Source organism: Hemiscyllium ocellatum, chromosome 8 (genome assembly GCF_020745735.1).
Source record: "Hemiscyllium ocellatum isolate sHemOce1 chromosome 8, sHemOce1.pat.X.cur, whole genome shotgun sequence".
Lineage (NCBI taxonomy): Eukaryota > Metazoa > Chordata > Chondrichthyes > Orectolobiformes > Hemiscylliidae > Hemiscyllium > Hemiscyllium ocellatum.
In genome coordinates this window covers 72222501-72250395 of record NC_083408.1, presented here as the reverse complement: position 1 = coordinate 72250395, position 27895 = coordinate 72222501, and the positions used below count along the sequence as shown (strand labels likewise).

Sequence of the window (27895 nt, the reverse complement as noted above, 5' to 3'; positions counted from 1 at the left end):
CTGGCAAAGTTTCACTAGTTTACATGATGTCCTTTTGTACTATGAACTGTTATGGCTCTGTGAAGACAACACATATCCTCAACCCCCAAGTTACTTCTGTGGACAGCTTTCCATTCATTTAATCTTCCCATTTCCAGCAATTGTCGACATCTTTATGTTGATTCCCCCTCTCCCCTCCCAGGTAGCACCGTGCTGCATGGTGCAGTGGATAACATTGTATCTGTTAAGTGTGGTGCTGGAAAAGCACACCAGGTCAGGCAGCATCTGAAGAACAGGAGAATCAATGTTTCAGGCAAGAGCCCTTCATCAGAAATGAGGCTTGTGAGTTGAGGGGGTAGAGAGATAAATGGGAGGGGGTTTGGGCTGGGGGGAAGGTAACTGAGAGTGTGATAGGTAATCCAGCCCCACTCCCCCTCCCATTTATCTCTCTGCCTCCTCGGCTCAGTAGCCTCATTCGTCATGAAAGGCTCTTGCCCGAAACATTGATTCTCCTGCTCCTCGGATGCTTCCTGACCTGTGTTTTTCCAGCACTACACACTCGACTCAAATCTCCAGCGTCTGCAGTCCTCACTTTCTCTGTTAATTGAATCTGTTAAGTCTATTGTTCTTTCAGAAACAATTTTTCATTCCAATTTTCACACAGTTCCTTACTAGAGAAGTTAGCTTATTTCAATTTTAGTGAGCTGTCTGTCTTCTGACTGTGTGCACTTTCGGTGCACTCACAGCAATGGAACTGCCCTTCAAAATATTAATACGTATCAGTCATGTTCATCTTTCTTAAAGCCAGCAATATTTTATTCTATGGCTTTCTTCATAATTAATGTCAAATTTATTAAAAGTTATCGTCTTCTGGCAGTGATTACATATACACATAGATTATCTATGTAAATCAGTATTTTCTAGTCACAAAAGTCAAATACTGTAATGGTACTTTCTTTTGAATAGATAGGAATTACAGGAAATGACTGTTACAATTGAGTTAGCATAAATATTCCTTTGGAAGAAAATGCCACATTGTAAGATAAATCTGACTTGCTTTTTAAGGTTACTTAAGATTTCGTTCAAAATCTAGAAGTGATTGGTGGTAGTAGTGCAGTGGTAGTGTCCCTTCCCCTGGATCAGGAGGCCCAGCTATCGGAGGGGTGTAATAATATGTCTGACCAGTTTGATTAGAAAAATAGACTAAAAAGAAGTTAAAACTGACTACTGTAAACCTAAGGTACATACATGTTTTCAGTACTACGTCACTTTCTTAAAATCAGAATTTAGTAATGGCATCTATGCTTTAACTTCGAATCATTCAAAAAGTCTCAAATCATCTGACTTTATTATCATCAACTGACAGACCTTGTGCTGGACCTCCTTTCTTTTAATATCTTTTCAGCAGCTTTTGTAGCACAGGGAACATAAGAAAAGAGGAAACATCCAACCGGCAACAATTCCAATGTATACTAAACAGGTGTGTTGCTTATCTAGATGGACTCATTTCTTTTTAAAAGAAAGCTTTCCATCTCACAGTAAAAGACCATTTAATATGTGAAGTGCCGTGTCAGTTTTTTGTCACTGATTTTCATTGTTTCCTGAAGGTATTACTCTTTAATGGAGTACAATTCCACAGTTTCCAGACACATTCAATTCTCCAAACTATTGTTATCCGTCCATTTTAATAAGGAGTGTCACTAATTTATTGAGTTGTAGAGGGAACTTTACAGTGAGCTGAATCAGAATCTTGCATGCATTTCAGAATAAGTTGTTTTCTCCTCTGAGCCAAAATAAAACAGACCATGTCCTGTTGTATAAGAGCAATCTTCCAGCCCTGGAGCTGCTGGACCTGGGGACAGGCAGGAAACTCAATTTGGCAGGATGTTGGAAGAATCCCACTGTATTTCTATCTCCACTGGAACTTTCCTTGGTGGAAAGGCCAGATCTTCTGACCTGGCCTCCAACTGAAACCTTTGAATCTGATAATCCACAACTGCATATGTTTGCTTTTTCTCTAAATCCTTAATTCCCTTGTTGATAAAAATCTGTCTGTCTCAGCCTTGAATATCCCAGCCTCAACAACCCTCTGAAGTAAACAATTCCACAGATTCATTACCCTCTGAGAGAAGTAGTTCCTCCTCGAGCCTGTCTCAATTGTATGACCCCCCCCATTCTGAAATGTATGTTCTGTTGTGATAGATTCTCCGACAAGAAGAAACGATCTCTCGACATCTACCTTGTCAAGTCTCCTGACAACCTTGTACTTTTCAATAAGATTACCTCTTATTCTTCCAAATTCCAATGAGTTCAGGTCCAACCTACTTTTTGCTATTACTTGTCTGTGGCCTCTTATTCTCAATCCCTTTTAATGGGATTTCTCGTTGTCTGCTTTGTCTAGACATCTCATGATTTGAATACATCTAAGTGATGGGGCGGCATGGTGGCACAGTGGTTAGCACTGCTGCCTCACAGTGCTAGGGACCCGGATTCAATTCCCACCTCAGGCAACTGTGCTGAGTTTGCACATTCTCCCCGTGTCTGCGTGGGTTTCCTCCAGGTGTTCCGGTTTCCTCCCACAGTCCAAAGATGGTTAGGTGAATTGGCCATACTAAATTGCCTGCAGTGTTAGTTGAAGGGGTAAATGTAGGGGAATGGGTCTGGGTGTGGACTTGATGGCCCAAAGGGCCTGATTCCACATTGTAAGTAATCTAATCTAATCTAATCGAATCGAATCTTATAAAATGGTCTCTATATACCTGATGTCAATCTAGTCAATCTTTTCTGGGCTGCTTCCAATGTCAGTATTTCTTTCTTTAGTTGAGGGAGTTAAAACTGTTCACATATTCCAGTTGTAGTCTGATTAGTGCCTTGTATTGTTTTAATAAAATCTTCTTGCTTTTATACTCCATTCCTTTTGAAACAAAAGCCAACATTTCATTTGATCTAAGATCTAAATGATCTACAATTGCATCCTTTAAAATAGATTCTAACATTTTCCCAATAACTGATTTATCTTTACATTCTAAGGAGTTATATGCTTATGTTCCTACAGAACTATCCGTTAGCCTTAGTCTTTGATAGCTTATGCCACTCCAGCCTTTTTGAGAACCTTGTTATGGAGTATCTCAGGTTATCAGCCTTGTAATCCCCATTGTACACCCTAATTCACCAAAGATCCTTAGACAGAACCTTCTAAACCCACAGCTACTACCACATAGAAGGATAAGAGCAGTAGATACATGGGAACATCACCACCTGCAAGTCCTCCTCCAAGCCACTCATCATCCTGACGTAGAAATATATTGCTGTTCCTTTAAAGCCATTAGGATAAAATCCTGCAACTCTCTCCATAAAAGCATTGTGGATCTACCCACAGCACATGGACAGCAGCAGTTCAAGAAGGCAACTATTATCTTTTTAAAGGCAACTAGAGACAGGCAATAATTGCTGGACTGGCCAGTGACATTCATACTCCATGAGCAAATAAAAAATATACTGACTTAATTCAAGGATGCATTTCATGCAATTCAGTGCATCATGCCTGTAATATTGTGCAATACTTTCTAAAACCAATTCTGATGCTTGACAGGACTGCTTGCTGTGTGTACACTTAGTACATTACAAATTTAAACCTGAAACTGTGTATTCTGTTTGTGTGCAGTGATTGGGCAGCTGAGATACCTGAATTATTGTTGCAATAGTAGTCTGGTTATGAATTTTAGACAATGGAGATGGTGAGCAGAAGGATGTGGATTTGTTGCTGTCCTGAACAATTGTATGATTATCTACCTTGCAACAATGCTTTTGAAGTTGGGCATTCCTTATGTTGGTACAGAGAAATAGGTTGCATTAATGACTGGCAGAGACCATAAGGGTTAGAAATAAAAATAATTTGCTGGGATAGTTAGAATTGGAAAATTAGATCATTAGAAATAAATAAGGAGGTCCATGTTAGGTTTGGATTGCGCTTGTAGAAATGTATAAATAGTGTGCATAAAATGTAAATGTGTATACATATGTACAAAACAGTTTTGATTAAGGGAATTATTACAGTTGGAAAGAGATTTAGCCTTTCGGGATAAAGAAAACAATATTGACCAAAAGTCCTAAGTTGCGGGCAGCTACCTTACTTCTCCATTTCTAGCCTCCTTTGTGACACTCAAATGAATGTTAATGGGATTTACTCTTGTGCATTTTTTTTCATCCCATTGCTGTGCGTTGTCTTCTTCTGCAAGCAGCATTAGGGCTAGAATGAGGAGAGAGATTGCTTTTTTTCAAAGTGTTACATATCTGGCTGGCTATTTATTGCCCATCCCTAATTGCCCTGGTGATGGTGTGCTTTCTTGTTGAACTTCTGCTCTTCTTGTGGTGTATCGTATTAAATGCTGGAGCAAACCTGACAGGTCAAATGGCCTACTCCTGCTCCTATCATCTGTGTTTTGATATAACTTCACCCATAGTGCTATTTGCGAAGAAGTTCCACGATTTTGAATGTTAAAGGATCATCAGTCTGTTTCCACATCAGGATGATGTGTGGCCTGGAAGGGATTTTGAAGTTGGTTATGTTCCCATGCAGCTGTTGCTCGTGCCTCTCTAGGTGTTTGAAGCTGTGGGTTTGGAACGTACTATTGGAAGGAGCCTTGATGAGTAGTTGCATTGCATCTTGTAGATACTGTTGATACTGAGTATCAACGGTGAAGAGAACATTTTGAGGGGAGTGGGTGGACCTTATGTATCATTTAGCTATATTACTTGGAAAAAGTATCTTGCGACTGAAACATGCAAGAACTCAAGTAATAGAACAATCCCATAAGGTAACAGTGCGGCATAGTGGACACTTATGACAAGCTTTAAAGTGTTTGAAGACATTGTGAAGAGAAGGTAAGTATAACTGTATACATGCATAGTACCCTGCATCACTGGAAAATAGTAATAGTCTCTTCCACATAGCTAACTTGGTAAAACTGGTAAATTTCTTCCAATGTTGCATTAAATCTCTTGATACAGTTACCATGTTATTTTGGTGCTTGCTACATCCTACCATTTGCATTGTAAAGATTATGTATTGGTTGAATGCTCCTTTCTAAATCGAGATTTCTCTATGCTTCAGCCCCTGTGGCAGAATTTATTTCAGTGCACCAGAGAAAAACAGAATGTTCTTTTCACTGCTGAACTAATTTCAGATATTGTGAATTTAGCAAAGAAAAAGCTTCTTGCTTGCATAAACTACCCCTTTACAGTGCTGCTGGACTTAAGCTCTGCAGTAACACCTAATTTTCCATTTTGTACTATGAATGCTACATTTTTTGCTAGAAAATGGGATTAGAATAGTTGGGTGGTTATAGAATCATAGAGATGTACAGCATGGAAACAGACCCTTCGGTCCAACCCATCCATGCCGACCTGATATCCCAACCCAATCTAGTCCCACCTGCCAGCACCCGGCCCATATACTCCAAACTCTTCCTATTCATATACCCATCCAAATGTCTCTTAAATGGTGCAATTGTACCAGCCTCCACCACATCCTCTGGCAGCTCACTACATACACGTACCACCTCTATGTGAAAAAGTTGCCCCTTAGGTCTCTTTTATATCTTTCCCCTCTCACCTTAAACCTATGCCCCCTAGTTCTGGACTCCTGACCCCAGGGAAAAAGACTTTGTCTATTTATCCTATCCATGCCCCTCATAATTTCGTAAGCCTCTATAAGGTCACCCCTCAGCCTCTGACGCTCCAGGGAAAACAGCCCCAGTCTGTTCAGCCTCTCCCTGTAGCTCAAATCCTCCAACTTTGCCAACATCCTTGTAAATCTTTTCTGAACCCTTTCAAATTTCACAATATCTTTCCGATAGGAAGGAGACCAGAATTGCACGGAATATTCCAACAGTGGCCTAACCAATGTCCTGTAGAGCTGCAACTTGACCTCCCAATTCCTATACTCAATACTCTGACCAATAAAGGAAAGCATACCAAATGCCTTCTTCACTATCCTATCTACCTGCGACTCCACTTTCAAGGAGCTATGAACCTGCACTCCAAGGTCTCTTTGTTCAGCAACACTCCCCAGGACCTTACCATTAAGTGTATAAGTCCTGCTAAGATTTGCTTTTCCAAAATGCAGAACCTCACATATATCTGAATTAAACTCCATCTGCCACTTCTCAGCCCGTTGGCCCATCTGGTCCAGATCCTGTTGTAATCTGAGGTAAACCCCTTCGCTGTCCACTACACCTCCAATTTTGGAGTCATCTGCAAACTTACTAACTGTACCTCTTATGCTCACATCCAAATCATTTATGTAAATGACAAAAAGTAGAGGGCCCAGCACCGATCCTTGTGGCACTCCACTGGTCACAGGACTCCAGTCTGAAAAACAACCCTATACCACCACCCTCTGTCTTCTACCTTTGAGCTAGTTCTGTATCCAAATGACTAGTTCTCCCTGTATTCCATGAGCTCTAACCTTGTTAATCAGTCTCCCATGGGGAATCTTGTCAAACGCCTTACTGAAGTCCATATAGATCACATCTACTGCTCTGCCCTCATCAATCTTCTTTGTTACTTCTTCAAAAAACTCAATCAAGTTTGTGAGACATGATTCCCCACGCACAAAGCCATGTTGACTATCCCGAATCAGTCCTTGCCTTTCCAAATACATGTACATCCTGATCCTCAGGATTCCCTCCAACAACTTGCCCACCACCGACGTCAGGCTCACCGGTCTATAGTTCCCTGGCTTGTCTTTACCACCCTTCTTAAACAGTGGCACCACATTTGCCAACGTCCAGTCTTCTGGCACCTATCGATGCGACTATCGATGATACAAATATCTCACTTCTCTAGCTTCCCACAGAGTTCTCGGGTACACCTAACCAGGTCCTGGGGATTTATCCACCTTTAACCGTTTCAAAACATCCAGCACTTCCTCCTCTGTAATCTGGATGTTTTGCAAGATGTCACCATCGATTTCCCTACAGTCTATATATTCCATATTTCTTTACTGGCACAGATGTGAAGGGCCAAATGGCCTTTTTTCTGTGCTGTAGATCTCTATGACTAATCACAGGTGTTTCCAGTTCTGAGAACTTGTTCAGCATGCTAATGAGGCTGACCTAAATGAAATAATTACAGAATAGGGTTTTTGTGGCACAGTGGTCCTTTGAGCTAGGAGACCTGGGTTCAAGCCCTACTTGCTCTTGAAGTGTGTAATAACATCTCTGAGCAAGTTGATTAGAAAATTAGAAAGGTAAGAATTAGAAGAAACGTGTTTTCGGTTGGACAGGAGCTGGAGGATCGAAATGACTGCTCCTGTCCTGATGTTTTCTCTATATGGTCTAACTTCGAGTTGAATGTGCATGCAGTTAGAAAATCTGGCCTTCTGTTCCTCTGGTCTCCTTGGGAATGAGTGTTCCTTTTTATGACTGTGTTTATTCGGGCTGATTGATCAAATAGTACATCCTGTATGGATGAATTGAACTGGATAGATTCCCACAGAAACAGTAAATCACAAAATAATTACAATCCAAACTTTCACATAACTATGTACCTTATACTCAACCTACCAATAGTATTTCTGCAGAGCTGATAAAAGGATAGGAAAAGGAAAACCTCTGACATCACTATGCATAGCTCCAGATTACAACATACGCACAAAATGTGTGTTGCTACAGCAACCTGGAGTCCTTGGTTGTCAGTGGCTGGAGGGGCAGAATGGATCAGATCGGTGCCAACAGCACTGTGTTCAATCACCGTTCTGTTTGGAGTAGATTGCCATACCTCTGACCAAAATTACAGCGTTGTAGATCAACCTGCATTCAAAGAACTCTAGAAGAGAAGGAGTACGTTTTTTTTCCATTCTCCAAGTTTGTTTCTTTTTTGAAAGCATTGATACTTTGGGTGGTGGCACATCATTTGTTCATAGCTAACTTTAATTTGTCTAGACAGTAATTACTTTCAGGTTGTTTTTAATGGGTGTGTCACAGCCAAGCCCATCCAGTATTTACATGTTCATTTTATAGATGAAGCACCTGACAGCAATCAGAAATAAGACCCTGTCTGATTTTTCTACCTCTTACCTCAATGACTGCAAACTAAACAAACTTGTTTTTCCAGAAAGCTGCATTAGGTTCTCGGCCTGTTTGTCAAGCCCTTTGGTATGTTGTTTGGCGTATATTAGCAACTTCACTTATGTTTCTGGAGTAAATGTAAATAACACATTGCAATAACATTACCTCTGTATGGAGGAATTACGATAAAACATTTGATATGAACAGACCGTTTCATCAAAAAATTTGAACAAGTGTTTACAGCAGTTTCATTAAATGCTATTCAAAACTTGCTGCAAAGAGAAAAGGTTTGCTTTTGGACAAAATCTAATGCTGTTTCACTAAAACCAAACAATTTTGTTGATTACAGTTTATATACTATTGTGTCACAATTACTTGAACATCACTTGAACATCAGGGTTAACATTACAACAGTAATATTAATCCTAAATGACTTCAAAGAGAGTAGAGCATAATAGTTCAGAAACTTTGTTACTAAATTATGTAATGATGCATTTTGTCCTGTTTTTTCTATGAAGAAAGGTTGAGACGGAGGTGACAGTACAGTCTGTTCCAAAGGCAATAAAGTAAACAGGTTGTGATGCCTTGGGTTTTTTAAAAAGTTGAAATAATAGATGCAATCTGAATGGGTGAGGTCAAGCTCTCACAGAACCAGGATTTTTTTTCAAGTTTTAGCCTTCAGTAGCAGTTGCTGGGTTCTTGAAGCTGGATGTAGAAGCTCTTATTCCTCTCCCACAGCTAAAAAATTGAGGTTTTTTCCCTGCTGCTAGAATTGCATGTAGGACAATTTATTTTACTGAATTTGCCTGTTGCCAAGTGTAGGTTTGTGGGCTACTACTGTATTGAAATTGTTAATTAGCAGTAGTTTATTAATGTTATTTTGTTCACCATTTTGATATAGCTACAGTTAAATCAATTCTTTTCTTTTAGTCTTATTTTGTCTATATTTTAACTTAGTGTAAAAATAAAATGTGCTTTATTTGAAGCCTGATAGTTTGACCAATCAAATTACATCTAGAACACAACACCTTTTAAAATTAAAAAAAAGTTAGAGTCTAGACTGTCTACTTAATATATTTGAGGGGTTTGGTCTGGTCCATAACAATTATATGTTCTTATCAGCATTATTCCACTTATCCTCTTTATTAATTTCCTAATTGAGCCTGGATTATGTCTGCTAGATTTTATTTTCTACAAAGTGGTTAAATTTGTATTTGCTTGACTGTTCTCTTTTTGACTCTCACTTTAGTAATGGGAAATGGTTACTAAACTCCATTTTCATTTTTGATGCAATGTTACTGTCTCAATGACTTTGGAAACAGTATCCTATTTCTCTCATGATTTTGAGTTAACGCTTTCCCATCACCCTAACTATCCCATCATCATCCATATGCTTATCCAAGAACTGTTTAAATGCCCCTAATGTGGCTGAATTAACTACATTGGCAGGCAGGGCATTCCATGCCCTTACACATTCTGAATAAAGATCCTGCCTCTGACATCTGTCTTAAATCTATCACCCCTCAATTTGTAGCTATGCCCCCTCGTACAAGCAGATGTCATCATCCTAGGAAAAACATTCTCACTGTCCGCCCTATCTAATCCTCTGATCATCTTGTATGTCTCTATTGTATCCCCTCTTAGCTGCCTTCTCTTCAATGAGAACAGACCCAAGTCTCTCAGCCTTTCCTCATAAGACCTTCGCTCTAGATCCAGCAACATCCTGGTAAATCTCTTCTGCACCTTTTCCTATGCTTCCACATCCTTCCTGTAATGAGGCGACCAAAACTGCACACAATACTCCACAAGTGAGGCCGCACTAGCATTTTGGACAGTTGCAGCATGACATCACAGCTCCAAAACTCAATCCCTCTACCAATAAAACCAACATACCATATGCCTTCTTAACAGCGCTATCAACCTGGGTGGCAACTTTCAGGGATCTATGTACATGGACACCAAGGTCCCTCTGCACATCCACACTACCAAGAATCTTTCCATTGACCCTGTTATTCTTTCCAAAGTGAATCACCTCACATTTATCTGCATTGAACTCCATTTGCCATCTTTCAGCCCAATTCTGCAGTTTATCCAAGTCTCCCTGCAACATTCTTCAAAGAGGGATATGGGACAAGTGCTGGCAAATGGGACTAGATTAATTTAGGATATCTAGTTGACATGGATGAGTTGGACTGATCTGTTTCCATGCTTTACATTCTACGACTCTATGACTGTATGTAGCATGTACCCTGGATAAACATTTATTTCTCATAGTGTTATAATTAAACCATAAGACTCACCAACTTCTATCTGAAACTTTAGCCACAATGAATGTTTTTCTCCCTGTGTGCAAGGCAGTCAGGTGCTCTCAAAGCATGGAACTAATTATAATCTCTTCCCAAGCTGGGGATGATCATTCATTACCAAAGGAATCTTTGGATTTCTCCAAAAAACATTTGATGTAGCCCCCAACCATTTGCAATGAGTTCTTCACATGTCCTGCCCACACAAGGGCAGATGTTAATTAACAACTTAGTCAGTCCAATAGGATTTTATGTAGCATCTCATATATTTACCAGGTTGTTTCTTTATTTCATCTCATAAGAGGAGGTATAATCAAAACCTCTAATGGTCTGATTCTTCTTATTAATATTAAAAAAAATTAAGATCCACCCTGAAGTATTTTTTTCCTTCTTTGTATATTCCATGGAAACATGTTCACTTTGTACTACCTCTGCAGTTTTAACATTTATTTACTTCCCCAATGCCCCTTTCTAAAGATATTCCTACTCCTGCAAAGTCTTATATTCAATTCCAGAAAATGGTTTTGATTTGTCAAGTCCTATTTCAGTGCAAAGATATTACTTGCTTTATTTCTTTTGGTTCAACCTTTCCTGGTTTATTACTTTAGTGTCCTTATCTTTGTTCTCTAAAACTGGTACTTCGCAGGTTCACAGACTTTCTATTCTTCCAATTTTCATATGGATTTCCATGTTACTACTTGTACTACCTGTAAATTGTCTATTGGAGTTATCCTCGGTATCTTCCAGAACTACTGCTTCTCTGATCTTAAACACATGACAAACGTCTAAAGAAGTCTTTAAATTTATAGGAATGCTATTTTTAAATTCTTTCATGATCATTATTTACCTTGCTTTGGCATTTTTTTTTCTGTAATTAAAGTGATGGAAACTACTAATCCCAAAGTATTTTCTTTCTTGCAAATTCCACAAATGTCTGATTAAGTTTCTTTCTTGTCCCAAATTTTAATTGCTAAGCTTCAGGCATAAGCTCATAAGCATTGAGTATTGTCTCCAAGTAGAATTTATATATATACATATACAAAAATGTACATATGTATGTATTATGATCTTCGATAGAATATTCTGTTTCCTAAATTTACCAAAGTCTGACCATGCCTCCTATGTATTTCAGAGGTCATGTTATTAACTTCATCCATTAATTTTAGTAAAATTTCCAAACCTTTCTCAATAGTTAATTGTTGTGTCTTTAGCTCTGAGTGCTTTATACCTGATCTTGCTCTAGTATGATATGACATTGACAGGGCTATACCTTTTTAAAATAAAGATGTAACCTGTGTCTACATATCCACTCCAAGTTCAGCCTCATAAAACATTAATAGGAAGTCATATTGTGACACATTGCACTTGGTTTTAGCAATTCATCTCCAAAATAACTCCAAATACAATCTTCTGGCTTCAGGTCTTTACCTTTTTAGATAACCATTCTCTGCTCCCCTTGTCATTTTGCATCTTAGTCAGTCTGTAAAACAGAAAACAAAACTTTTTGCAGATAGCATTTATTAATTACACAGTCTTAAATATTTTTAATCAACCCTGTTCATAGATGTCATAAAATACCCTGGAGTGGTTGGGACTTGAACCTCCTGGTTTTGTATTACTTAATCTTAAGCTCCCTTCACCCTTTCTATCTAGCTGCTCAGCCTTTATATCTCTTTATTCTTGATCGCAAAAGGACCAAGAATGAGAGCATAGGTTTAAAGTGATGTATAAGAGAAGCAAGGGATTGTGAAGAAAACCCTTTCCATACAGTGAGTAGTTAGGGTTTGGAATGCATTACATAGATGTTTGGTGGGAGCAGATTCAAGTTAAGATTCGGGAGGGCATTGGATGATTACTTGTGCAATATCTTGTACAAGTGTATGGGGAGAAAGCAGAAGATTGGCATTAGGTAATGCTGCTCGTTTGAAGACCCTTTGCAGGCATGCTGGGCTAATTGGCTACTTATGCACTGGAACTATCTGTGATTCTGCCATATTGTCAAATTAAAGAGTCATCTGCATTGACTAAAATTTTCTTAACGTAGTCAAGAATACAAAATGTTGCGTGGTATTTTTATGTATATGTTACATCAAATTCTTTAAATTACTTACTTCTTCTTTTATTTAGGATCACAATACTTGGTTAGGTCACGATGATGAGCCTTTGACTGGTTTCTCTTGGCGTGGAGGTTCAGAGCGTGAAACTACTGGGATTCAGATATGGAGTGAGGTCTTTCTGGTGGACAAGCCTAATGGAGAAAAGGTGAGATCGTAAAACCAGGATGACGAGTTACATTGAATTTACAGCAAAGAAGCAAATCTTTTAACCCACTCTCTACTGGACTCTAAGCTGCACACAAGCTTTGTTCCCATCCCTCTATAGTATCAGTTTGTGTGTTGGCTTTTGAAAGCGTGTTCGTTTTCAAATCACCTTGCCTCACTGATAAAGTAGTGCTTCACTTACTTGAAAAAAAGTCTGATTCAAGAGCATCTTGTCACCTGACAAAGGAGCAGCACTTCAAAAACTTGTGATTTTAAATAAACCTGTTGGAGTGTGACTTCTAAGCTTGTTTATAGATCATTAAATTTCAACTTTATAGAGAATAAAGCTGTGAACAGTGAAAATTAGACATAAAAGTAAAATAAAAATGGTTGGAGATGCTTGGCTGATTATGACCTGGAAAGATAGCTTCATGTGTTGAGTGGAATAGAAGAGTTCTAATTTAGAGTTTTAAGTAAATGTCATTTTCATACACTGACCATCAACTAGGAGAAAGTGAGGACAGCAGATGCTGGAGATCAGATCGAAGAGTGTGGTGCTAGAAAAGCACAGCCGGTCGGGCAGCATCCAAAGAGCAGGAGAATTGACATCTCAAGCATAATGCTTGAAATGTTGAATCTCCTGTGGGCTCCTCATATGCTGCCTGACTTACTGTGTTTTTCCAGCACCACACTCTTCAACATCCTGCTGTAAATGTCCAGTAATTACTGATCTTATTTCGATTGCAAATCTTAAGAGCAATCAATATACAGAAGAGAAATAAGTATTTGTAATTGCATTGTTTTTGGTTTTTGAAAAGTAAGTATTGGGAAGCAAAGTACATTCTATATAAACACAGACATAATCAATTGTTAGGGATGATATGTTCATAATTAATGTCAGTTTCTTTGAAGTGTAACCATTATATTTACCATTTACCTTTTCTAATCAGAGGGACTAGTAGAATCATCTTTGTTATTGTTCCCATACATCTTTTGAGATCTTTTCCTTTTTCTTCACCACATTATAGGTAATAATATAATATTGTCATTCACCTGCTTTTGAAAGGTTATGACCAATTGCATTTCATTTGCAGGTTGCAGTACTATTGATGGACACGCAAGGGACATTTGACAGTCAGTCAACTCTTAGAGACTCTGCTACAGTATTTGCACTTAGCACCATGATAAGTTCAATACAGGTAGGAGAATTTGCTTCTGAAATTTTGAGTCGTGATCTTTTTGAAATGGTCTCAAAAACTGAGAAAAGTAACAAGAAACCAGCAGCAGCATCAATGTTGACATAATTGTGAGAACATCTTGTAGCATCATACTTCTGTTCATTGGATTTATTGCCGTATCTGTGAAAATCACTGCGTTCCTTTAACTAAGTTAATTTTCCACACATTTTCAGGGAGCAGACTGGAACTTAAATAAACAGCTACAAGAAAATTAATTTAGTCCTCCCCATAACAGAGGTGGTCAAATCCTTCCAAACATTAAACATGTAAAATTCCAAATAAAACAAGATAGTTGTGTTAACTACATTAAACTTTGGTGACAGAAAACGTATGGCCTTAAAATGTATATGCCACACTTTGAGCTCACCAGGGGATCCTGTCTGAGAAGATCTTGGCAGCATCACCAGATTTGCAAGCCCCCTGTCTCAAGTAGATGCCATTAAATGCCATTGTCACTGACAGACTGGTAGACCGTGTCAGTTTGTCCTTTCCACTTGTTTGACCATGGACTGGGGACTCACATATTGGGCCATAGATCCAGTACTTGCAAAAGCCAACCCTTCCATTCCCACCTCCATTTGGCTGCTCACTGTCTAATTTCCAGAGCTTTCCCTCTCTTCAAATTACTCTCTCAGCACATTCCAACACTTCGAGAATAGTTCACCGTGGCATCCAGAGATAAGGTGGATGGGCTGAGAAAAGATGTTGTGATAGAATGGTAATGAATCAAACATCACACAGCTACAAAATAAAAATTTATATTATTGGCTCTATACAATGAAAGATGTATTAAATTATTGTTGGCAGTTTTGTTTTAATGTTGAACATTTCATTTGGCTCAGGAGTGTTGAAAGGCTGAGTGCATTATTTCAGTCATTCTAAGGGATTGATGGATCCTTTGAAATTTTCATGGACTCTTGGGGATCTGTAGAACTCTAATTGTGAACCCAGTCACTTTGATATTTGGAAGGTATGAAGTGTTTTGTAAACCAAAATAAACTTTTTTTCTATCCTTGTAAGTGCAAGCTAAATTTCATTATTGTACTTTTGGTCTGAACAACTGTGCTTCATGAAATTAGTAAATATTACAAAATATAAATATCTCTTGAAGAGGAAATATTTAATAAATTAATGTAAGCACACAGTTCCTTATTCATGACACTCAAACTGTTCCTAGGCACAAGACTATCTCACTAATGTATCTTGGCATATAATGTTTGCTGATAAACAGACAACCTATACAGCTGAATATCCTTGCTGACTGACAATCTTGAGAAGGTGGCATTGAGCTATATTGCAGTCCTGTTGTGTGTTCTATGGTATGGTTACAGCCACAGTGGTGTTAGGGAGGGAAATCCAGGATTCCAACCTACTGCCAACAAAGGAATGCTAGTTTAGTTCCAGGTCAGGTTGGTACATGGCTTTTAGGGAAATTCCTTATCTGCTACACTTGTCTTACTAGGTAGTAGAGGTCATAAGTTTGGAAGGTTCCATCTAAGGTTCATAAGTGATTGCAAAGCACATTGTAGATTATACACACTGCTGGCTCTCTGCACTCCCAGTAGGGTGAATGAATGTTCAAGTTGATGGCGGGAGTGGATGATAAAGATGTTAATTGTGGTGCCAGTCAAGAAGGCTGTTTTATCTTGAATGGTGTTCAGTTACCTTAGTGTAAATGGAGCTGCACTCATCCAGAGAAGTGGGCAGCATTTCAATACATTCTCAGTTTGTAATTTGCAGGTGGACAGGCATTAGGGAGTCAGGTGATGAGTTCCTCACCTTAGAATTCCAAGGCTCTGCTCTGCTCTTATGACCAAACTATTTATATGCACCAGTTGAGTTTTTGACCAAAGCTAATTCCACTGGGGGAATTTGATAAAGCTCATACCATTGAACGCCAAAGGAAGATTTAGATTCTCTCTTGTTGGAGATGGTCTTTCCCTGATAGCTGTCTGGTATAAATGCTACTTGCCAATTATTGGTTAAACATGAAAGTTATCCAGGTCATGCAGGCATGGACCACTTAAGTAACATAAGTAATACAAAAACAACATATGTGGACACAAGACCTGTTGGAGAATCTCAGCAGGCCCGCAGCATCTGCAAGTCAATATTCTTAGTTCAATATAACTCATGGGAATATGTTAATATACGAGGAGTCGCAAATAGTACTGAACACGCATTAAGCACTCCAATCCTCACCTTATGATAGTGAAAATATCATTGATGAATTACCTGAAGATGATTGGGGCTAGGACAGTACCCGGGGGGATCTCGGCAGCAATGCTGTGGGGCTGCGCCAACCATGACCATCTTCCTTTGTGTTCGCTATGACCAACCACCAGAAAGCTCCCACCAATTCGTATTGTCATCACTTTTGCTAGAGTTCCTTAATACAGAGATGGTGAAATGCTCCCTTGATGTCAAAAGCAGTCCCTCTCACTGCTTCAACTGTGGAAGTCAATAGAGTCGTATTAAGTTTTGTCTAATTTTAGGGCCAATTCATTTTATATTTTCATTAACACCAGATAATTATAATTCACATAGTATGCTTAAAGTCATCTAATTATCTTAAACTAACATTTTATTGAATCTCAATGATACTTTAAAACTGATGTTAAAATAATTTTAACATCCTTACCATAGTAAAACAATAAGTGTATTACTTTTCAGAACTGTAATGACTCTTATTTCATTTTGTCCAGGTATATAACTTGTCGCAAAATATTCAAGAGGATGATCTTCAGCATCTACAGGTAATTGAATAACCAAGAAAAGTCTATTAGTAATGGCATCAGTTTAGTGAGGGTAATCTGTTCACCTCAGTGTTGGTGTTTAATCTCCTTCAGCTCTTCACTGAATATGGACGTCTAGCTATGGAAGAAACATTTCAGAAACCATTCCAGGTGAGAAAAAGTTAATGCTTAAACTTACCAGAATAACAAAAGATCAGTTTCTGCAATTAAAATTAATATCACTATTTGTTAATGTCTTTTAAAATGAAAAATTTCATTGTCTACACATCTTGCTTTTTATTTCAGTGCTGAGCAGCTGAACTGGAAAGCTGCTGTGGGATTTTCCTGACATTAATTTTGTACCAACCCATTAGAATATGTGTAAGAGTGGTACGACAGGATTTGCTGTTTCCTCTGTTTCATATCATTGGGAAGGACATAGCCATGAGGCTGTGCTGGAAATCAAATGCATGAACCCAGCTTCTACTATACTGGCTACATAGCAAAATCTTTACTGTTATAAATATATTGATTTTAAAGCAGGAGTGTACAATTGATTAAATATTGCTGAAATGAAATACAGGGAGTCCCTGGGTTATGAACACTTGACTTATGAACGCTTGTGCTTATGAACTGACTTCCATAAAGCCTATTACTTTAAAAATTCGAGTTACATACAATGGTTCGGACTAACGAACGGGAGAACTACTTTGCGCGACACTCAAAACACTGCATGTTTTCAGTGGTTCATCGGCCGAGGGAGAACAATGTCATGCCGTCTTAATCATGGCTTCAAATTGTAAATCTGGTACAGTTGATGGTGATGCATCCAAGTAAAGGAAAACAATCATGATTGAAACAAAATTGGAGATAGTAAAGTGATCAGAGAGAGGTGAAATGCCAACATAAATTTAAAAAGTGTTAGGCTACAGTCCATCAATGATTGAGAGAGTTATAAAGTGCAAGGGGAGAGTAATGGAGCATGTAAAAGGTTCTCCCAATTAAAGTGACAAATATCATTAAGCAACTCAGTTGTTCTATTATTGAAATGGAAAGACTATTGGTAATTTAAAGAATCAAAATTAGCGTAATATTCCTATTAACCTTGGCGTAGTGCAAGAAAATGCTCAAAGCCTTTTCAATGACTTAAAAGCTGCATGTGCAGCAAGTGAAGGTGCTAGTGATGAAGAATTTGTTATGAGTAGGGGTTGGTCCAACTGTTTCAAAGGGAGGGTAAATTTACACAATATTAAGGTGCAAGGTGAAACAGTAAGTGTTGATGTAAGTGCTGTGAGAGAGTTTCCTGAAATGTTGAAAAAAAATTATTGAGGAGGGAGGTTATGTGCTTGAGCAAATATTTAATGTATATGAGACTGGCTTTTTGTTTGGAAGAAAATGCTTGAAAGGACATACATTTCAAAACAGGAAAAAAACTGCTCCAGGGCACAAGACATCCAAGGATAGGCTAACATTATTGCTTGGTGGTAACACATCCTGGGAATTGCAAGCTTAAGGCTATGCTTGTGTATCACTCCCTGAATCCGAGGGCACCTAGCCGAAACATCAAGGCATCTCTTCTGGTTATTTGGAAGGCAAACAAAAAGGCTTGAGTGACAGAAGCTCACTTTGAAGATTGGTTCCTGAATTTTTATGTTCCTGCTGCTGAATGCTATTGCTTGGCCAAGAAGATTCAAAATTCTCCTTGTGCCTGACAACGCCCCCAGACATCCAAGCATTTTAGATGACTTTCACCCAAATGTAAAGGACATCTTTTTACCACCCAACGCCACATCACTACTACAGCCAATGGATCAGGGAATCATAGCCTCCCCTAAGGCTTATTATTTACACCGGACCTTCTCACAAGTAGTCAGGGCTACCCAAGATGATGCAATGACTTTAAAGGAGTTCTGGAGGAATTACAACACTAACAATGGCATCAAAATCTTTGCAGACTCTGGGGAGGAAGTGAAGAAAACCAATACGAAAGGAGTCTGAAACAAATTGTGTCCCCAGTTCGCCGATGGTTTTAAAGCGTTTATAGCTGAGGACATCACCGAAGCCAGGCAAGCTGTGGTTGATATTGGTAATAATCAACTGCAGTTAGACATCAATGAAGATGATGTCTTAGACTTGCTTGAATCCCATGCTGAAGAACTGACCAATAAGGACCTTATGGAGCTGGAGCAGCAGGTGATAGTATTTGAGAAAGAAGGCCAGATCCTAGAAACCCCAGAACCCAAGACGTTTTTGACGAAGAAGTTAGCTGAAGCCTTTTGTCTCATTGAAATAGGGATGGAAAAGTTAGAGGAGCAAGATCCTAATGCAGAGAGGTTCACCAAAGTTTACAAGATAGTTACCGATGACCTGAGCTGCTCCAAGGCCATTTATAACGAGAAAAAGAAAAGCTCTGCTCAATCCACCCTTGATGTTTACTTTAAGAAATTGACTTCAGAAGTAAACCCCCACTCTCCAGCAGCAGAAGCAGACCCTGACTCTCCAGTAGCAGTATCTATCCCTAACTGTCCAGCACCGGGCTCATCCTCTCCAACACCAGGCCAATTATCCAATTAATATAGTTATCTTCATTATTAATTAAGGCCCCTTCTGGTATACTCGACATTGTTTGGAATGTGAGTGAGTGTTAACCTTTAATTATTATGTTTTCTTTTCTATCTAAGCAGTCTAAGAAATATTTCTTTTAATGTTTTTTATGTCTATACTAAGACAAACATTTGACCAATTAATGCTAGATGTGAATCATATGTAACTGCTCCAACTTACATACAAATTTGACTTACAAACTGACTTAAAAACGGAACTCGTTTGTAACCTGGGGACTTCCTGTATGTTGATGTGTAAACACTAGTTTGGTGTCTATTTATTTGTTGAATAATAAATTAAATCAAGTTGAAAATTGAACTTATACTATAACTGTCTTTTGAACTTCTGAAAATGCTTTAAAATTAAAATGAAATAGATTGTAACACAATAACCCTGAAAAACAATTCTTGAACTAAAGATTATTTTCTTTTTAATATGCAGTCACTTATATTTCTAGTCCGTGATTGGAGTTTTCCATATGAATTCAACTACGGTCTTGACGGAGGCTTCAAATTCCTAGAGAAACGCCTTAAGGTTTGTGGCGTCTAATGAACTATAATTTAGACAATTAAAAATAACCTGATAGTAATTGGAGTAGTGTTTCCACTGAGTAAAAACAGATGAATTAAAATTACAATGTCAAATGTTGCTTCTGTCCTTAAACTCAATTTCATTGCCAGATCAAGTGAGGGTAGTATCTTTTCTATTTCTAAAGGATGCTAATGGACCAGGCAGATTTTTTTTCATTCTCTCATTGGATATTGTTGCTAGCCATCATTTATTGTCTATCTCTTGTATCCCTTGCGAAAGTGGTGGTGAGTTGCTTTCTTAAACTAGTCCATGTGCTGTAGATATACCAACAATGCCAAATGCCCTTTCTCACAGGATTCCTGACTGCTATATGTATTTTATGGTAAATTCCATGATGAGAGATGTAAGGACAGTGTAGTGGATGATATTTTAGTTGATTAACTTGCAGCCTAACGGAGCCAACCGATGCAATGTGATAAATCAAAGTCTAGTCAAATTTACAACCTTGAAGTGAGAATCATTTACTTCAAGCAGTCTATCAGATACTGGAAGATTGGAAACCAAAACAGAAACTAGTAATAACACCCAGCAGGTCACTCACCACCGGAGAATAGGCAACTTAACGTCACGACCAAAAGACAATGCAAAGGCATAGAATTCAAAAGAAACAGAACAAAGGAAGTAAGAGAAAAAACAGACTCAAATGAAGCAGTGGATCTGCTATTTCCTGTCTTGTATCCACGTGGGTATGGATTTGTTTGTATTTTTCCTCTCTGTTGAAACTATTAAACAAACTGATGTCTGTATTCTGTATTAGGCTTATGCCCGAAACGTCGAATCTCCTGTTCCTTGGATGCTGCCTGACCTGCTGCACTTTTCCAGCAACACATTTTCAATTCTGGATTAGGCAGTAAACACTTCAAAAGGTTTACAAGGATTTTGTTGTTAGTCTATAGTTCAGCTTTGCACTAATATCAGTTTTCACCTTTTCCACTCCAGAAGACAACTCCATCATAAGGAAGAACTGTTTTTTTTTGATGATCTATCACCAAATCACTTAATTAAACAACTAAAAAATAACAATTAGCAATCACCTGGGGCAGTGCAACTAAAACAAAAATGAAGGACGAGGGCGGGATTAGATCAAAGTGATGGAGGGGGAGATAGCACCTTACAACAAGAGCACCTCCAGAACCCAGCTCCTTTTTTATTTTAAATTAAACCTCCACCAAATCACCTGTGTTACTCACTAAAGAAATAATAAGCACTGACCACGAGTGGCAGTGAAATAATAACAAATATAGGGGAGATGGGAAGAGAGAGAGGGCAATATGTCAAACTTGAGTTGGTGGCAGCTTTTTCAACTAAGAGATGTTATGGCCTACCTTTGGAGCAGGTAGGAATTGAACCCAAGCCTCCTGGCCCTGAGGAATGGACACTCCATTGTCACAGATGAACCCTTCAAATTCAGCTCTTATTCTGTAAATCAACCTGTTCAGAGCTGTTACTACACACCTTTGGAGCACATGAGACTTGAACCTGGGCGTCCTGCTCTCAATCACCTCTGGAATTGTTCTGGTTTACCCTTAAAGGGATCCACATTTCAAACACTAACAGAAACTGTTTCTTTCATTTTACTGTTCAGTGAATTAAAAGCAAGGACCTAAAACTTGCTTGAGCTAATTCCAGATAACTGAGCAAGTTTTACTTACCTTTCATGTTTGATTTCTTTTCCCCATACAAACTTTATTCCAGATTTCAGAAAATCAGCATGAAGAACTACAGAATGTCCGGAAACATATTTATTCTTGTTTTACAAATATTGCCTGCTTCCTGATGCCACACCCTGGTTTGAAAGTGGCTACCAATCCCAATTTTGATGGACGGCTAAAAGGTATTCATTCATTACTCATTGCTCATTTACTTCAGATCCATTTCAAAAATGTCTTCACTGATGTATTTAGTGGTGGGCCTGTGGAATTCATTGCCGCAGAGCGCAGTGGAGGCCAGGACGCTAAATGTCTTCAAGGCAGAGATTGATAAATTCTTGATGTCACAAGGAATTAAGGGCTATGGGGAGAATGCTGGTAAATGGAGTTGAAATGCCCATCAATAGGCCGAATGGCCTTACTTCCGCTCCTATGACTTATGGTCTTATGGTCTTATCTAAAACTACAGGGTTCTAATAATTCATTTATTTATTTGTGGAAAAGTAATTTGTTATTGCATAAAGATACATGATTTCGAACAAACTCAAAGAATGTATGTGTATTTTTGCTTAGAAATAGATGAGGAGTTTATAAAACATCTGAAGGTGCTGGTTTCTTGGCTACTGTGTCCTGAGAACCTTGAGCTGAAAGAAATCAATGGGAATAAAATAACCGGTCGAGGGCTTGTGGAGTATTTTAAGGTAATGTTATAAGTGACGATTTTGTCATAACTTGGTATGTTATTAATATAGTCCATTTTCATAAGTTTAGTGAATTTTTTTCTTTCCTTTGTAGACAACGTCCACCCCAGAGAACACACTTTTTGTTATGCATACAGTTGTCATTTGCATGCTGTGCACGAACATTAGGGAATGGCTGAACCTAAAAAAAATTTGAAAAATTAGAATTGACAGGTTGAGAACTGATCAGTAAAGAGGCTGTAGAGCTCTGATCTTCAGAAAAAGTTATTGAGGTGTGCATTAGAGCACTTCTGTGGCAAATAAATAAAACTCTGACCAATAATTATAATAAATTTTAATTAGTAAAGGATCTTGCTGACAAATAGTTTGATCAGTGAGTAGGTTTCTGTAACAATAATAAATGAAACGATTTGAATATTGAATTCAGTTGTCATCTCCCAGGATAACAGTTAACTATCTATTTTGCTAGTTTTCATCTTTCTACTTATTCCTTACTGGTCCATAGTCATAGGTATTGGACACTTTCCAATACTTGTCTAAACAACCATTATTCACTGTGGGTCTCCAATTTTTATTGATTGGTGCTAGACATTGCACTAAGTTGTCATGACTGAGCATTACATGCTCAAATCTAACCAACATTCAAACGTCCATCTGGCAGAGGCCTCTGATTATTGCTTAAGATAAGAATCTTTTAAGTTAATCGTTGTTTTAAATGTGGCCTACAGAGAATTTGCAATAGTGAGTAGAGTAAGTTCTGTCTTGATTATATGTTTTTGGAGATATGTCTCTTGATTAAACTTAAAATATAAGCAATAATTATTAATTTAACAGGGGACAGTGTTTGTAGAGGGATAAGACTGTGTTATTTTCTGGGTCTGTAGATTGTGAGGGAGCACAAATGGCTTTTAATAGAGTGATATGTACTTTTTGTCAGATGTGGGATTTTAAAGAGAGATTAAGGATTACTGCGGATTATATCTGCCATAAGTGCTGTTGGCTGTGAATCTTTTCAGATTGAATGGATTGATTGGAGAGACAGTTAGAAGTGATGAGGAATTTGCAACAGCAACAGTATGTGATGGATGGCAGTTATAGGAAGGAGGGAAAGTCTCAGATATAATCACATAGATGGGTTAACTCCAGGAAAGGTAAGAGAGGTAGGCAGCTAGTGCAGGAGTCTTTTGTGGATGTACCCATTTCAAACAGGTATGCTATTTTTTAAAATGTAGAGGGTGATGGATTCTTGGGAACGAAGCACGAACAACCAAGTTTCTGGTATCGAGGCTGGCTCTAATGCAATGAGGGGTACGTTGGGTTCCAAGAGATCAATTGTGTTAGGGGATTCTTTAGTTCAAGGTACAGACAGACTTTTCTGTGGCCAGCAGTAAAGAAGTAGAATGATGTATTGCTTTCCTGGTGCCAGGATCAAGGATGTCTCCGAGAGGATGCAGAATGTTCTAAAAGGGGAGAGGGGCCAGCAAGAGGTCGTTGTCCACATTGGAACCAATGACATAGGAAGGGAAAAGGCTGAGATTCTGAAGGAAGATAGAAATTTAAAAAGGTGCTCGAGAGAAGTAAAATCTGGATTACTCCCAGTGCTATGAGCTAGTGAGGGCAGGAATCTGAGAATAGAGCAGATGAATGCATGGCTGAGGAGTTGGTGTATGGGGGAAGGATTCACATTTTTGGATCATTGGAATCTCTTTTGGGGTAGAAGTGACCTGTACAAGAAGGACGGATTGCACCTAAATTGGAAGGGGATGAATATACTGGCAGGGAGATTTGCCAGAGCTGCTCGGGAGGATTTAAACTAGTAAGGTGGGGGGTGGGACCCAGGGAGATACTGAGGAAAGAGATCAATCTGAGACTGGTACAGTTGAGAACAGAAACAAGTCAAACAGTTGGGGCAGGCAGGGACAAGGTAGGACTAATAAATTAAACTGCATTTATTTCAATGCAAGGGCCCTAACAAGGAAGGCAGATGAACTCAGGGCATGGTTAGGAACATGAGACTGGGATATCATAGCAATTACAGAAACAAGGCTCAGGGATGGGCAGGACTGGCAGCTTAATGTTCCAGGATACAAATTTACAGGAAAGACAGAAAGGGAGACGAGAGGAGGGGTGTGTGGCCTTTTTGATAAGGGATAGCATTACAGCTGTGCTGAGGGAGGATATTCCCGGAAATACATCTAGGGAAGTTATTTGGGTGGAACTGAAAAATAAGAAAGGGATGATCACCTTATTGGGATTGTATTATAGACCCCCTAATAGCCAGAGGGAAATTGAGAAACAAACTTGTAAGGAGATCTCAGCTATCTGAAAGAAAAACAGGGTGGTTATGGTAAGAGATTTTAAATTTCCAAACATAGACTGGGACTGCCATAGTGTTGAGGGTTTAGATGGAGAGGAATTTGTTAAGTGTGTACAAGACAATTTTCTGATTCAGAATGTGGATGTACCTACTGGAGAAGGTGCAAATAAGGCAGGTGACTGAGGTGTCAGTGGGTGAGCACTTTGGGGCCAGTGACCATAATTTTATTAGATTTAAAATAGTGATGGAAAAGGATAGACCAGATCTAAAAGTTGAAGTTTTAATTTGGAGAAAGGCCAATTTTGTTGGTATTAGGCAAGAACTTTTGAAAGCTGATTGGGGGCAGATGTTTGCAGGTAAAGCGATGGCTGGAAAATGGGAAGCCTTCAGAAGTGAGATAACAAGAGTCCAGAGAAAGTATATTCCTGTCAGGGTAAAAGGAAAGGCTGTTAGATATAGGGAATATTGGATGACTAAAGAAATTGAAGGTTTGGTTAAGAAAAAGAAGGAAACATATGTCAGGTATAGACAGGATAGATCGAGTAAATCCTTAAAGTATAAAGAAAGTAGGAGTATACTTAAGAGGGAAATCTGGAGGGCAAAAAGGGGACATGAGATAGCTTTGACAAATAGAATTTAGGAGAATCCAAAGAGTTTTTACAAATACATTAAGGACAAAAGGCTAACTAGGGTGGGAATAGGGCCCCTCAAAGATCAGCAAGGCAGCCTTTGTGTGGAGCCGCAGAAAATGGGGGAGATACTAAATGAGTAATTTGCATCAGTATTTTCTGTGGAAAAGGATATGGAAGATATAGACTGTAGGGAACTAGATGGTGACATCTTGCAAAATGTCCATATGACAGAGGAAGAAATACTGGATGCCTTGAAATGCATAAAAGTGGATAAATCCCCTGGACCTGATCAGTTTTAGATTAGATTAGATTAGAATAGATTACTTACAGTGTGGAAACAGGCCCTTCGGCCCAACAAGTCCACACCGACCCGCCGAAGCGCAACCCACCCATACCCCTACATTTACCCCTTACCTAACACTACGGGCAATTTAGCTTGGCCAGTTAACCTAACCCGCACATCTTTGGACTGTGGGAGGAAACCGGAGCACCCGGAGGAAACCCTTGCAGACACAGGGAGAACGTGCAAATTCCACACAGTCAGTCGCCTGAGGCGGGAATTGAACCCGTGTCTTTGGCGCTGTGAAGCAGCAGTGCTAACCACTGTGCTGCCCACAGTGTACCCTAGAACTCTGTGGGAAGCTAAAGAAGTGATTGCTGGGCCTCTTGCTGATAGATTTGTATCCTCGATAGTCACATTTGAGGTGCTGGAAGACTGGAGTTGGCTAACGTGGTGCCACTGTTTAAGAAAGATGGTAAAGACAAGCCAGGGAACTATAGACCAGGGAACTATAGACCAGCGACCCTGACATCGGTGGTGGACAGGTTGTTGGAGAGAATCCTGTGGGACAGGATGTACGTGTATTTGGAAAGGCAAGGACTGATTAGGGATAGTCAACATGGCTTTGTTCATGGGAAATCATGCCTCACAAACTTGATTGAGTTCTTTGAAGTAACAAAGAGGATTGATGAGGGCAGAATAGTAGATGTGATCTATTTGGACTTCAGTAAGGTGTTTGACAAGGTTCCTCACAGGAGACTGGCTAGCAAGGTTACATATCACGGAATACAGGGAGGACTAGCCATTTGGATACAGAACTGGCTCAAAGGTAGAAGACAGAGGGTGGTATAGGGTTGTTGTTCAGACTGGAGTCCTGTGACCAGTGGAGTGCCACAAGGATCGGTGCTGAGTCCTCTACTTTTTGTCATTTATATAAATGATTTGGATGTGAGCATAAGAGGTATAGTTAGTAAGTTTGCAGATGACACCAAAATTGGAGGTGTAGTGGACAGCGAAGAGTGTTACCACAGATTACAACAGAATCTGGACCAGATGGGCCAATGAGCAGAGAAGTTGGGGAGTGTTGCTGAACAAAGAGACCTAGGTATGTAGGTTCATAGCTCCTTGAAAGTGGAGTCACAGGTAGATGGATAGTGAAGAAGGCGTTTAGTATGCTTTCCTTTATTGGTCAGAGTATTGAGAACAGGAGTTGGGAGGTCATGTTGCAGCTGTACAGGATATTGGTTAGGCCACTGTTGCAATATTGCGTGCAATTCTGGTCTCCTTCCTACTGGGAAGATGTTGTGAAACTTGTAAGGATTCAGAAAATATTTACGAGGATGTTGCCAGGGTTGGAGGATTTGAGCTATAGGGAGAGGCTGAACAGGTTGGGGCTGTTTTCCCTGGAGCGTCAGAGGCTGAGGGGTGACCTTATAGAGGTTTACAAAATTATGAGGGGCATGGATAGGATAAATAGGTAATGTCTTTTCCCTGGGATCGAGGAGTCCAGAACTCGAGGGCATAGGTTTAGGGTGAGAGGGGAAAAGTGTTAAAGAGACCCAAGGGGCAACCTTTTCACACAGAGGCTAGTACGTATATGGAATGAGCTGCCAGAGGAAGTGGTGGAGGCTGGAACAATTACAACATTTAAAAGGCATTTCGATGGGTATATGAATAGGAAGGGTTTGGAGGGATATGGGCCGGGTGCTGGCAGGTGGGACTAGATTGGGTTGGGATACCTGGTAGGCATGGACGAGTTGGACAAAAGTGTCTGTTTCCATGCTGTACATCTCTATGACTCTATGGTCAGTTTTGTTTCGGAACCCATTGGTAACACTTCAGCTACCACCAATGCTTGGATCTGCCATCTTAGTGCACGATGCAAATCAAATGTGGTTCATTCTTTGTATGTGCATGACAAGGTTATTGATGAGAAACTTACAAAGTCGTCATCTCAATCTAATGTTGTCTTTACCTTTAACCCAGCAGATAAAATTTAATTAATTCATTCATTATTGTTGAAAATATGACATAGTTGTTATGATTTGCTGTTAGTTACCAGTGAACCAGACTATTTCCTGTTTAACTTGTACCTCAGGCATACATAAAGATCTATCAAGGGGAGGAACTACCTCATCCCAAGTCCATGTTACAGGTACGGTAGCTCCATTACTACTAATTTTACTTTACTGCTCGGCAGCTATTTGCTTGCTCATTACTTTATCTATAACCTTCACAATTGTGTAAGAGGTTGTACAATATTTAGTCTATTTCACATTGTAATACTGTGTGGCAATTGTCTGTAAAGTCAAACTAAATTAAAATGCACTAATATTCTTAAATAATGAATTCCTTGCTGGAACATGCTTTTTAATTTTTGAAGATGTAACAGATTATAAAAGAGCACACGATGCCAAAGAACTAGCAGATGCAAGTTCAGTTCTATCTCCGCTAAGTTCCTCATGTCACCTGTCATGCTTTAGAGAAGTTTTTAACTTAAGTCAAGAATTTCTTGTTTAGAAGGTAAGGTTAG

General features: G+C 39.1%; 1 protein-coding gene across 1 annotated transcript in view; it reads left to right on the top strand.

Annotated features, from left to right (window-relative positions):
* The window catches only part of atl1 (atlastin GTPase 1), a 62331-nt gene that overhangs the window by 20301 nt on the left and 14135 nt on the right, over positions 1–27895 (top strand). The window contains exons 3-10 of the mRNA XM_060829187.1: positions 12482–12616; positions 13710–13814; positions 16559–16609; positions 16703–16759; positions 19634–19726; positions 21479–21617; positions 22006–22133; positions 27461–27517. Of these exons, the coding sequence (XP_060685170.1) occupies positions 12482–12616; positions 13710–13814; positions 16559–16609; positions 16703–16759; positions 19634–19726; positions 21479–21617; positions 22006–22133; positions 27461–27517 (765 nt within the window). The remainder of the gene's footprint in view (positions 1–12481; positions 12617–13709; positions 13815–16558; positions 16610–16702; positions 16760–19633; positions 19727–21478; positions 21618–22005; positions 22134–27460; positions 27518–27895) is intronic.